A 13,015-nucleotide genomic window follows, 5' to 3' on the forward strand; every position below is an offset into this window, starting at 1 on the left:
GTGACACTTTGCATATAGGATAGTATTTTCAGCTTTTTTGATTTGGGAAATAAAAGCAGGCTTTGAAATGAGGGGTGACCATAACTGTTTTAAAAGGCCCTCTTGCCCTGGTCTCTCCAGAAGGAGCTGATCCTGTGCATCCAGCACCGGCTGCAGGGGCTGGAGAAGCAGCGGTCAGCGCTGAGGGAAGAGCTGCGAGCGAACGGCGAGCTGGGCAGTGCTGTGGAGGCCCTGGTCAGGGACAGCTGCCAGCCCAGTGAATACGAGCGCTACACACTCTTCATTGGCGACCTAGAGAAAGTGGTCAGCCTACTGCTCTGTCTGTCTGCCCGCCTTGCCCGGGTGCAGAATGCCCTGAGCGCCGTCGACCAGTTCACCGATGCAGAGGAGAAGGTGGGCTAGTTTCCTCTGAGAAACATCGGGGGGGGACTTTCATCTCTACAATCGCTTTTTACAAAAAAACGCCTTTCTTGCTGTCCCTGAAATAAACCCAGAAGGCATTGAAGGCTTAAAAAGTTGTGCACATCTTTCTTATGACTTTAATTTGTATTAGGATTAATTCAATTGAAACAATTTTCCATCCATCCAGTTGTCAATGAGGGATGTGCCGCTCCTACACTTAGCACAGAAACTGTGGCACAGTACCGCAGTGTGTTACAAAAAGACTGATTCAGTGAGTTGGCAGGTCAGAGGAGCCTGAATGTCTTCATTCTCCCCCATGTGGACACTTAATTGGCAGTTCTGCTGCTGGAAGGAACTGCTGGGTGCTGCTAGAATGGACATACAGTATATATGATGATTCTAAGTTAGAAAAGAAATTCTACTTTGTCTTTGTAATGTTAATGAGTGAAATATAAAATGTAAGGGAATTACCCTAGAAAGCTGTAGGAGGAAGAACAGGTTCAAGTACAGTATGTATCTGCGTCAGCATGCGTTGGCTGACAAGGAACAAATAAAGGTTTATTCCATGCTGAAAAGAGAAGAACGGAAACCTTTCCTCTCTTTTCAGCATGGAATAAACCATTACTTTTTACTTGAAGGAAGAACTGGCCTACCTGATGTTTTGGTTAACTTTTCAGTGTTTCTGAAGTGACTCATCGAAACCTGTTTCAATCTGAAAGCTGTATAACTAGAGTGCCACCTTCTGGTTAAACAGGGTGGTACACTAGAGTTATGGATTTGTGGAAAAATCAATAGTAATTAATAATAATTGCTTACACTTACATAGCGCTTTTCTGGACACTACACTCAAAGCACTTTACAGGTAATGGGGACTCCCCTCCAACACCACCAATGTGCAGCATCCACCTGGATGATGTGATGGCAGCCATAGTGCGCCAGAACGCTCACCACACATCAGCTATCAGAGGGGAGGAGAGCAGAGTAATGAAGCCAACTCATAGAGGGGGATTATTAGAAGGCCATAACTGGTAAGGGCCAGGATGCTGGGGTTACACCCATACTCTTTTTGAGAAACGCCCTGGGATTTTTAATGACTACAGAGAGTCAGGACCTTGGTTTTATGTCTCATCCGACATAAACCTTCTGCAGAGTTAGGATGTTTCTTCGGGTTTGTGCTATAGGTGAACCAGACTTCAGAGGAAAGCACCAAATGACCTTTACTATTTGATGTCAAGTGTTCATGTTCTTTGCAACACTTTCTGTCCCGTAGCAATCGCTGGATGAGCGACACCGCCTGCTGTGCAAGCAGAGGGATGACGCCAAAGATCTCAAGGACAACCTGGACCGCAGGGAGCGCTTGGTGTCCGACATCCTCTCCAGGAACCTGACCCAGGAGCAGCTCCGGGACTACAAGCACTTTGTCAAGGTGAAAGCCTCGCTATTAATAGAGCAGAAGGACCTGGAGGAAAAGATTCGCATCGGTGAAGAGCAGCTCGAGTCACTTTGCAGCAGCATGCCTTTCTAAACCACTGTCCCCCAGCTGCCACTGTTTTTCTGACCTCTGCCATCCACTCCATTTCCAGGGCACAGTGCCTCCTGCTGGTGGACTACAACCACACACAGGGGCTGTTAACAGTTTGACACTCTCCCTCCATGTTTCCAACATCCATTTAAGGCACTTCCTTGTCATGCAATTTTCCTTCAACGGAAATTATAACTATTATAACTAGCTGTACAATTCTAGATTTTGGGAAGGCTTTTACTTGCAGAACAAAGAAGGAATGTATAATTAATTTTTGAGCCGTTCAAATGTCGATATCTTACTAAAAATTTTAGAATTTTGGTTTAAAAGGCACTTTTGTAATTTATATGGAGATATCCATTTGCAAGTGTTCATGTTTTGTATTAATCATAAATACACATGTATTTTATTTATTTTAAGCTCATTTTAACTGATAGATTTCTCCTTTTTTCACACTGTTCAATAGAAATGGATAGTGTTGAGGCAGCATCATTGCAGAAATGCTTGCAGAATAATGCCCATGATCATCCGTTTTGCCTACACAGAGCTTCAAAGAAAGCCAGGCATCCATGGAACTTGGTTCGTGGAAAGCACTGAACTTGGCACTAGAACTGAATGTGTTGAAAGCAGTTGCTGTTATTAATTTCCAGTGCTGCTGCGCATCTTCATAGCAGACTCGGAACCTGATGTTTTTAACACAGCACAGTAATGACACTTAGTATATGCTCATCACTCACCTGCCTTAATGCACAAAGACAGGGAGATGTTTTGTCTTTCACCTCTTTTGTCTTGAATTGTATCAGCTTCTTAAGAGCAATGTTGTAATATATTTTTGTAAAAACAACGTAGCATTTTGTGTATGATATTTGCTGTACCTTTGCTTGCTCATACAGAATGGTGTGTGATTTAAAAAAAATAAACAGCCCACTTTAAATTTGGTTGGATGAAGAGTTTGACATAGTGTAGTTCTATATCACACTGTGATTAGAGACAGTTATCTCACTGTGGTTATATTTCATTTTCTGAGGCACACATCCATCCAAGTGAAGCTTGTTGTAAATAAGTGTCTTGATCACTTGGATCAGAAATTCAATAAAAGGATCTGTAATCAGTAAACAATGTCTGGCTCATTGAGATTTTTTTTCCATATGAAAAAAAGATTTTTAATTTTAAATTATATTGATTTCTTTGTGATAAACTTTGTGGTCCATAAACTGGTGATGGAAAAAATCCAAGTAAAAAAAAAATATATATAATGCTATTGTAATTATATAATGAATGTCAAACTAATTATTGCTGTATTATTTTAAAGGAAAAAAAACTGTAAAATATATTAGTTGTATCTATCAGTAATCTTGTCTTTAGATAGAATTGTCTGATCAGGCTATTTTAGAGCAATATAGGGACTAATCCCATAGTTTATGGGAAGATTTTCTTTATAATGTGACTCTGGAGAAAATGTAGTAACAAAATAAAATGCCACTATAATTCCAGGACCAAAAGATAAAGAAAGTGTGATGACCAAAATATCTGCAAAAGTGTTTTGGAATTTAAATATTTTGTAATATTGAAATATGCAATACTATATATGTGTATTTTCCACTAAATATTTCAAAGACCTTTGTAGCATGATTTGTTACAGTGCTGACTTCATATTTCAATATAATTTCTACATGAGCGATAATTCCAGTAGTATGATGAACTATCATGATTATAAAAATGACTGTGGCATTCCCTGTAATAGGATGTGATGTATGGGCAAATGGGACAACTGTCCCAAATGAAATTAACACCAGCAAAATAAGACAAATCAACTTCTTCACACTGCTCCACGCCATTTCCTTGTCCTGTTTTTTAAGGGTTAGATAATGTGTATAATGTCTGCATTTTGTGTTGGTGGGTTGTTCTTGCTGGAACTGGTATCCTGAAGCTCTAAGTTAGTGGATTTCCAAATGGCTATTTCTGACATTTCTTGCATCACATAACTTTAAATGAGTTGCTACTGATTAATGGATGTGTAATTCATGATGTCCATGAGTTTGTTTTTTTCTGGTTCATAAGGGGAGAAGGGCAGTCTCTCATGTAGTTCTCAGACTGTTTAATTTAGCTAGAGTGTGCTTGATTCAGACACCTGTACAAAGCACCCAGTCGGTCTTGTGCTTTGTAATGGCTTTGTATCTGTTGTATGAAAACATGAGATATATACATGAGACTTTTGTTACAATGTGAATAAACTACACTTGTTGACAAATTAAAGTGAATTACTTCTGTTTCCTGTGAGTTTTGTAGTTCTGCATTGGAACAGAGAATTTCTTCATCTGAATTAAAATAAAAGATAAATTAAAAGTGGTCAGATTATTGAAGCTACAGTATGGCTACACTTAGCTAATTTATTTTTACCAATTCCAGTAATTTTAAATCTTACTTTCACACATCATATCAACACCCTTCTTCGGGTGTGCTCCACAGCCGAAACCTTGTTTCTTTTCTTCTCTTTTCAACATGGAATAAACCTTTTCTTCCGTTGCAGCTTGAGCGTGCTGACGCAGCTACCTACTTGAATTTATATCACGCGTATACGCCTGCAGCTGAATTTCATTCGCAACACCTCTTCCCAGTTTAGGTGAATGTCGTGGCTGTAACAGACGGGTCTAATTCATTTTTGCACAGGCTACGTGACGATGCTGATAGCCGTACAGAGCAGCCATTGTGTTTTGTGTATTTCGATTCAGCAGTTAAGCTTCCAGCCGGCATCACGGGGAGTTGACAAAATCAAAAGTGACAGGAGGACTGCGAGACGAACCGTCCTGGTAATCACAGTGTGCCAATTCATCCCAACCGACATTTTCCTTATTTTCAGAAAACCGTACGAAGTGAGCATACTGCATTGCAGTTTGGGCACAGATGCAGGTGTATAAACACCCCTGCATCAGAACACATTCTGCTTTTCGTCACTTTGCAGATACACGACGGTTGTTCATTAGGTTTCGTACTTATTGTATTACGTCAGAATATTTTTCACCGCGCCCTGTTAGTAACATTTGAAGGTATTTGAAACTCGACTGGAGCGCAGGAGCGGGGTTTGTAGAACAAACATACTCATAATATATGATATATATATATAAAGCTGAATGTTATGGATATATATGGCGAACAATTTGGTGTTCTCATTGATTTCAAAATTGGCAAAGAAACAGAGGACGGGTCAAAGCTGAAATGCTTAAATGAAATTCAGAAAATTAATTTAAAAGTTGACAAAATGCCGTAAATATATCATATCCATTCAAACTACAGTAATGCAGGAATAATTATTAATGTAAACGTTTTCAATTTTTTTGTGTTATATTTGCTTTTGGCAACGTTTTCTTTTATAGCATTAATGAAGCTGTCAACGAGAGCTTCACTCTTCTAAGGAGTGATAAGAGTTTGCAATAAGAACTGTCCTCCAAGGCTGATGACCTAATCAAAGAAAAATGGATAGTGCAGAGCACTGGGTGTCAGGGGACAGGGTGGCTATGCTGCGTTTACTGTGGATTTGCAGTTTTCAGCAGCCAAACAAAAATTGGCTCGATCTTTAAATGGAGTTTATAACACAAGTTCAGGAGGGATGACAACAGCCAAGTTCAATCACACTCAGCTGTTAGTAATTTCTAATCACCCCTGACATCATCTCCTCACCTAAACCATTATAAATACTATACCTATTCCCATTCCCTTCCTTGCATATGTCTTTTGCATCCCACCTCCACCTCTGCAGCTGCCCCTTGGTCACTCCTAACTCTGCCTGGGGGTCCCAGCCTCCTTGTCCTGTGGCCATGAGGTTAGATTTAAGCAGGTCAAGTCAAATTTGGACTAAATAATCCTTTTAGTACACTTAATTCTCCAGTGTTATTATTCCTAGTGAATAAATCTCTTTCATCAAATCAGTTTAAACTCAGTGGCCATTAACAAGATTGTCACAGTCAGTCTGGGGTGATAATTCCATCTGATGATTCTTTCACAGACTCGAAGACCTAATGACTCATTTTTATATACATTTTAGGCAATATCTGTCTTTCATGAGAGATGTTAATAAAAAAACTAGATTAAGCAACAATGACCATTCTGTAAAATGAGTCAATGTATAAGTCAATATTTAACAAAACTCATCCTGAAACTAGGTTCACACCTTCCCCATTCTTGTAATGACAGACTCGTTTTCGTGTGATCTTCTTTCGACTTCATACCTCTCTTCACCTCTCTCCACTTCGCATCACCTGAGTGGCCTTACTGCCTCTCCCCTGCTCCCGCCTCCTCCACTCTCCCAGCTTTTGTTCTCCTTTGCTATTTAATCTTTGCTGTCTGCCCTGTCTTTCTCACACCAGAAGAAGGCTCTACAGCCGAAATGTTGCGTTTTCTCTCTTTAACTTTTTCCTTTGCGGACTACACATGCTGACGCAGCTACCCACCTGAACCAATATTTAATCATTCTCGTTATGTTAGTGTGTGTATCACTATTCAGTTTTCCTTGTACTTGTGTCATGAAAACTTCATGTTCAAATCAGATTTAATACTGAAAATAGGCCACACGTTCTCAGGAGCTGTGGAACTGTCTTAGACCACAACTCTGGAAGCAGCTGGATTTTGGGATCGGTTAGTGACTGGCTAGCAAATGGATTGAACACTTGATTCTTGTTTCTAAGCCTTCTTATGTTTGATGATCTTAGTGTGGCAAAGTCAAATAATGAAAAAGAATAAAAAAATAAAGCCAGCAGGCAGGTCAAGAGATATGCAAGGGCACAGGCCCCCTAGACAAGCCCAACTGTGAAGGGAATGCAGGGGTGGTCTAGGTTGGACAATAAGACTATTGAGTATGAAAGAAGGGCTACTATTCATATAGAAACACATCCTTATGCGTTTCAGCAATGGCAGGAGATTTTTAAAAGAATAACTTTTTCCCTAAATTATGATAAAAAAAATAATTTAAATATATATTATCTTATGAAAATATTCCCCAGTCCAGTACTTTCACCATACCAGATTATATATCAAATATATGTAAAACAGTACGATATCCTTCCAAAGTAGTTTCAGTCTGCAGAGAAGTGCATGCAGCTCTTCATGTTGTCTGACAGTGTTTTGTATCGCGTATCTATTCCATTGGAATTAATAAACCTCTCCTGCATACGTTTAAAAACCATATGAGAAAAAACTGTGCCGATGTAGAGCAGCTCTGGAACGTACATTGTTCTCTTCTTAATTGGGCCTGTGAATAGTTCATTGTCTTTTTGCATATGGCGAATCCACAGGAATCTGGAATGGAATAGAGTCTTGTGAACTTTCTAAACTTTTATTGCTTACTTAAGAGGTAGACGTGATTTGATTAAAACTAGTTCAAGTCAGAAGTTTATTGAATAAAAAAAAAAGGAAAATAATTCACAAGCTTGCATTTAGTGCACCACAAGTCCTGCCCACCTGCGCTCCTCTTTTTCCAGCCCTCTCACACAGTTCCTACAACCACTTCAAGCCCAGACATAATCAAACAAGAGGGAAGACAGGAATTTAGGGAAAACAACACATTTTGCCTATACATGCCATGCTGCACCTTAATCAAAACTATCAACACAATCAGAACAGCACATACAATACAACGCAACTGCATTTTGCAGAAGATATTGAACTTATGACATGAAAATAATCCTCTGACTTTTTCAATCTTCTAATAATAGGTTGCTAATGTTGTTATCAGTTTTACAAAAGCATAACATGGCACTAAAACACAAATTATTATAGGAGCTGAAACAGTTACAGAAATGGACAGAAGTTCATACAATAAACTCTAAAGTGCTTGCCTGAAAAATTGGAAAAGTGTCTCTATGTGGGGGATGGTGTGGTTGAGAAGTGGTGGATGCATTATACCTGAACATTTCCTGTACTGACCTCGCATGGATATTATCATCTCACTGTTTATCTGCAGACACAAAGCACATACAATTAAAAAACCCCATTGTATTACCTTATTATGTTAATACCCAAAGTGACATGAATCAATGGATCTGGAATATCAGACATTTTTCTCATTAGTTTCATTCCAAAAGCACATTATCATTCATATTTGGATCTACTGTCCCTAAACAGTCTTCAGATTTACTTTAATCTCTGAGTTTTGGTTAATATACAGTAGCTCATTTTTGTTCTTAGCTAGGAGTTGCGCCTTTTTGATAGCCCCAGTAAAATCACTTATCCCTTTTTTACACATTCATATAAATCACTTAGCATCATTAATAGTTTATAAATTGCCAGTATTTAAAAGGCAAATCTTCCCTGGTGTTTTATATTATCTGAAAGAAGAGAATAAGAAAAATATTTTTCATAGATTAGCAAATAGTACCTAAACTAAACATTAAAAAACTAGACATTCAAAACACAACACATTAGTTGTTCTAACTGTAGTTTGTTGAGTTTTTAATGTCTCACAGTATACGTTAGACTTCTTAAAATTTTTAAATGGTGTGTTTCCATTACTGAGTTGGCACAGAATGACGAGAGTGTTTAATTTTAGAGTTCAACAGCATGATCCTTATTGGTCTAGTTTCCAGGAGGCGGCTGAATAATTGATAGAATGATCAAATCCAGATTTTTCAAATATTGTTTTCCTTAGCTACAACTGAAATAATCACTGGTTAATTGCATTAATAAAAGGGTAGCGTCTTCTATGAAATGTGGCCCATATCATTCTACATTTCTCTCCAGCAAAGGATCTCTTGTTGGGTTTAATATTACACAATAATGTCAGTTATACTACAAATTAATATATCTAGCTGCTCCAGATGGTTCCTGAACTCTATCCAAGGAAGACACTGAAATAATAGGAAAAAAGTATAATAAAATGTGGCAATGGAACACAAGATGTTTTAGAAACTAATTAAAAATTAAAACTTAACTTTTATTGTCATTGATAACGAAATGCCACAGCCAAATCATATTAAAATATTTGAACCAATTCACATTACTATACTGAAATTAAATATTTCAGGTATAACACGAGACAAAGAGTAAGTTATACAAGCCTATATGTAATCTGATGTGCTCCGCCCTGTGGTATACAATAAAACAATATTGGGTGGATTTGGACTTGGAACTCTAGGACTAATATTGTATGAGTGGTGTTTGTGGTCCTCTGAAAAAGTAAAATTAAAAGTGAGCAAAATGAGTACAGTGTAGCAGACATTGCAAAACACTCAAACAAGGCAAATTCTTAACTAGTTCATAAAAAAATACTTATGATGTAAATTTCATTGCATGGCAGACTGACTCTTACTAAAAGCTAGATTTCCCGTTCTCTTTGTGCTCCCTGTCCCTTTTCCCAACCTTTAGATCCAGTGACAGGCATGAACTTCAAAGAATACACCTAAAAAATATAATCACACCAGCTCAAGTCCAGTTTCTTGTAAGTCTTCTAAAAGCCATATGTGCTGCTTCTCCTGACAGTACATTTCATAATTAAAAAAAAAAGTTTCTCCCCATATAGAGTCCAGTCCAGGAATCCACTGAGACATCAGTGCTTGCTTACTTACAAAAACAACTCGGACACAGGTCTGCGCTTGACCATACCCCCCTTCCTCTCTTCATCCTGTTCCTCACTAATAGAATAGAAGCCTGGCCTTTGCTTGGCATGTTTCTTTTTAGTTCCCAAGTGAGGATTGAACAGCCTGCTGAGTGTCTGGCTCTTAAAGGTTTTGAGGTGTTCCTGAAGCCGGTCCTCGTCTTCTCTTCTTCTCTGAATATTATCCTGATGCATTATGTGGGGGTCTCCTAACAACTCTTTGACCTCTGCTGACACCTTTTTCTGCAGATATTGATAGGGCTTCTTGCCACTGTTATCTCGGATGTGGCTGTTCGCACCATAGTCCTGGACTAGCGTCGCCAGTAACTGTTCGTGGCCATGTATAGCAGCGATGTGCAGTGGTGTGTAGCCCCCATAGGTCTTGGCGTTCACATCTACCTCTGTGCCGCCTCTCTTGGAGACCTCAATGATTTTGCCCACCATGCAGCTGTTTCCACTTTTGGCTGCCCAGTGGAGGGCCGTGAAACCAGACATGAAGTCCCTCTTCCCTGCCAGGCTGGTGTCCCGCAGGAGGAGGCCATAGGCTTGGGTCCACTGTCCTGCTGCCGTTTTCACCAGCCACTCATGTTCTGCCGGGTCCAGGGGTATCCCATCCGAGCTCACCTGATCCTCGCCTGCTTTGATGATCTTGGAAACGCGTTTCAAGTATGGCGAGTTAGGAGCGGCAGTTTCCTCTAGCTGTCTCCTCTTGGTTCGGGGCGACCTGTAATGTTCATGCTCTAATGGGCTCGTTTGTTGAAGTTTCTCTTTGTTCTCCTCACCAGAAGATAAAATATTTATCTGGGGTGGAGGCACTCTGAGGGGGAGCATATAGGGTTTCTGAACTGGTTTTTGGTTGCCTAGGTTTAACGAGTCTCTGCCCAATGACCTCTCCTGTTTCTCCTCCTGGTAATGAGCAGGAAGATCCGGTTGTGATTGTGAGTTTGGGGCTAAACGATCGGGCACAGCCACAATTGCGAAAACAGGACCGGTTTTCCCAGTCTTCCCAATTACGCACCCGACGTCCCCAGAAAATGTGGACTTAACCTTTGAAGGCTTGTCCTGTGTGGTTTTAATAGAAGCGGCTTCGCTACCGTCAAGAACCGCTGCCGGGGTGTGTGACGAAGCCCGAGTTCTGTGTAACGCCAATTCAAGGAACGAATCACTTGAATTTATCTTTAAAAAGCCTTCGTTGGTGCTTGAAAGCGTTGTCACATTATTGTTTTCAAGGTCGGAAGTCAAGGTCTTACCTACAGCACTTTCATATTGTCCACTGTGATCTTCACCTGTACTAGGTGACGCCAATTCACTTACTGTTTCTGACCTCTTTTCTGCGTTGGAATTTTCTGCAGGCACAGTTGCGTCCTCTTTCACCAGATGCTGCAATTTTTTCTTGATCACAATGTATTTAACCCCCTCGCAGTCCTTCACTACCGCGACATTGTTCACAAACCTCTTAAAGAGGTCTCTTTTTTGTTTCTTTTCCTCGGGATCGCCGCAGTTTAGTAGACCTTTAAACTCGCTCAGCATATCGGAGTTTTTAGCTTTGCCGCCCCTGTCCAACAGGAATTTTAAAACTGTGTCTTGAGTCAGAATCACATCCATTTTTTCACACCTGTGTGATACACTGTTGCTACAATAATAACGACTTCAGTGCAGAAAACACATGCAAAGTTCAACCAAGTTTCCTTACTTGCTTGTGTATCACGCAATCTGTAGTTGGTGTCTTCAGATCTACCTGGAGTTTCCGGGGAGAGTGCCCATCTGGCTTTCATTAGAATAATATATGCGATAACAGAGAGAGAGAGTGAAAGAGGGAGGGTGTTTCGCGTCACAGTGCTTTCTGGTAAGTGTAGTCAATTGCATTGGCTTTTAAAAACACTGTTAGAAGCCTTTTAAATATGTAAATTGAGTCTATTTACGTCAGTTTTCAAACTTAGGCTGTAGAATTAAGCAGGGAATAAGTTTGAACGTGCAAAATAAATACATACATATATTAAAGAACAGCATCAGAAAAAAAGTTTACCATCAGTGTGATGCAGTAGTTTGAAAGTGTCCATTTGAATTAATTGTTCAGAGCAGTAGCCTGTCGTAGGTTAGCAGGATTCCCTCAAAAATCGCCTTAGCCCCATATATCGTGAAGATTTGTGTAGGTTTGGAAAAAAGAAACCTTACACGATTTGATCAAATTTACATTGGCCGAGCAACGTCTCACCATCAGAAGATGATGCTGCAGAAAATATTGGGTTTACATTATAGTACTATTAAAACTAACGAGCTATTTATGCTTTTTTCCATTTCCCCCCAAAAAACTTAATCGGCAATAAATATTGCATTTAACTAATGTGCCGAACCCTTTAGTTCTATGTAACCATTAGTATTTTCAGCATTATTGTTATCTAAACGGGGTCTAAAGATCTAGACCTTAACAAAACCTTGGAATAGTTTTCCATGGGAAACACCCATACTAAAGTATTACTCAAACCTAAATAAAAATGTTGAATAAATAAACCGTGTTATGTAAACAGAAGTTGCATACAAAGTAGTTCTTAATACCTGTAGTTAGGAATAGCAATTAAGAGAAAATCTACTGGACTTTTAAATAGGCTTATTACGTGTGCAATGAAACTGGTGTAAAAATGGAAACATAATATGTTCTTCAGAACTAGCTGTTAACGGGCCTACATCTTGGACTCTTATCAAATCTCAAACTTTTTGATGTATTTCGAAGAGCCAACAGGAAACTACAGATCCCGGGAATGCTTGGGGCGAGACGTTCGCATCATCACACAATAACCCGGGCTCTGTTGTCTTTCCAGAAAGTGGAGAACTCAAGCGCCTGGCCATTTTTGTCTTGTTTCATCATAGCATATCTGTCCTGGCGGGTTGAATGATGAAATTACAAACGGTCCCGACATAAAACGCTCCGACTTGTGGGAATGGTATTCCTTAACAGTGGGAGTATCCAGGAAGTAGCCATATTGGATTCATTGAGCAGTTCCACTGTGTCAGTTTAGGGAGAGAAAGACGGAGACAGCCCCTGTTTGCTCTGCTGCTTGATCAAATATTCACACATACTACAATGGCTGCCACGGATATAGACAGATTTTCAGTAAGTATGCATTCATCAGAAATTCATAGATGAGCTGGACAACTAATTATTTTCCCCTTCGGTTTTTCTTTAACGTTGTTCACCACCGCCACTTAGCCTAAGAAATACAGAGTAGCGAGCTTGCCTAGTAGTAGCGATTCACATTAATGCTGATTTTGATGTGTTAGTAGTCTGGTGTTTTTAATATTTAGGATACATTTAGATGCACGAATCAGGCCTGAATGGAGATAATTGTCATTTACTGTGTGGATCCGACCATAACCTTACTACGTTACTGGCATTGTGTTCTGTTGGGTTGGCAGGACTAATATAATGCGTGGTTATAGGAAAATTTTAGCTTTCAGTATCTGGAGATCCAGTAGATCTAAAATGAAATTAGGTGTTCCCTTAAAAC

General features: G+C 39.6%; 3 protein-coding genes across 7 annotated transcripts in view; 2 read left to right on the plus strand and 1 right to left on the minus strand.

The window, feature by feature from the left end:
• The window catches only part of shroom1 (shroom family member 1), a 34,183-nt gene extending 30,003 nt beyond the window's left edge, over positions 1-4,180 (plus strand). For both annotated transcript variants that reach the window (XM_088931645.1, XM_088931646.1), the window contains exons 7-8: positions 121-393; positions 1,673-4,180. In XM_088931645.1, the coding sequence (XP_088787771.1) occupies positions 121-393; positions 1,673-1,927 (528 nt within the window). In that variant the 3' untranslated portion in view covers positions 1,928-4,180. The remainder of the gene's footprint in view (positions 1-120; positions 394-1,672) is intronic.
• A 3,116-nt stretch (positions 4,181-7,296) lies between these two features.
• Positions 7,297-11,267, minus strand: sowahab (sosondowah ankyrin repeat domain family member Ab). The gene has a single exon (XM_088933137.1). It carries the CDS (start codon positions 11,112-11,114, stop codon positions 9,477-9,479), a length of 1,638 nt encoding a protein of 545 aa, XP_088789263.1. The 5' UTR covers positions 11,115-11,267; the 3' UTR covers positions 7,297-9,476.
• A 1,053-nt stretch (positions 11,268-12,320) lies between these two features.
• The window catches only part of septin8a (septin 8a), a 29,897-nt gene continuing 29,202 nt past the window's right edge, over positions 12,321-13,015 (plus strand). For all 4 annotated transcript variants that reach the window (XM_088931647.1, XM_088931648.1, XM_088931649.1 and 1 more), the window contains exon 1: positions 12,321-12,621. In XM_088931647.1, the coding sequence (XP_088787773.1) occupies positions 12,592-12,621 (30 nt within the window). In that variant the 5' untranslated portion in view covers positions 12,321-12,591. The remainder of the gene's footprint in view (positions 12,622-13,015) is intronic.

Source organism: Atractosteus spatula, chromosome 14 (assembly GCF_055471065.1).
Source record: "Atractosteus spatula isolate fAtrSpa1 chromosome 14, fAtrSpa1.hap1, whole genome shotgun sequence".
In the NCBI taxonomy this organism is placed as follows: domain Eukaryota; kingdom Metazoa; phylum Chordata; class Actinopteri; order Semionotiformes; family Lepisosteidae; genus Atractosteus; species Atractosteus spatula.

What these genes read in the sequence shown, in the direction of transcription:
- sowahab (XM_088933137.1), bottom strand. Translation starts at nt 11,114, where the DNA reads ATGGATGTGATTCTGACTCAAGACACAGTTTTAAAATTCCTGTTGGAC.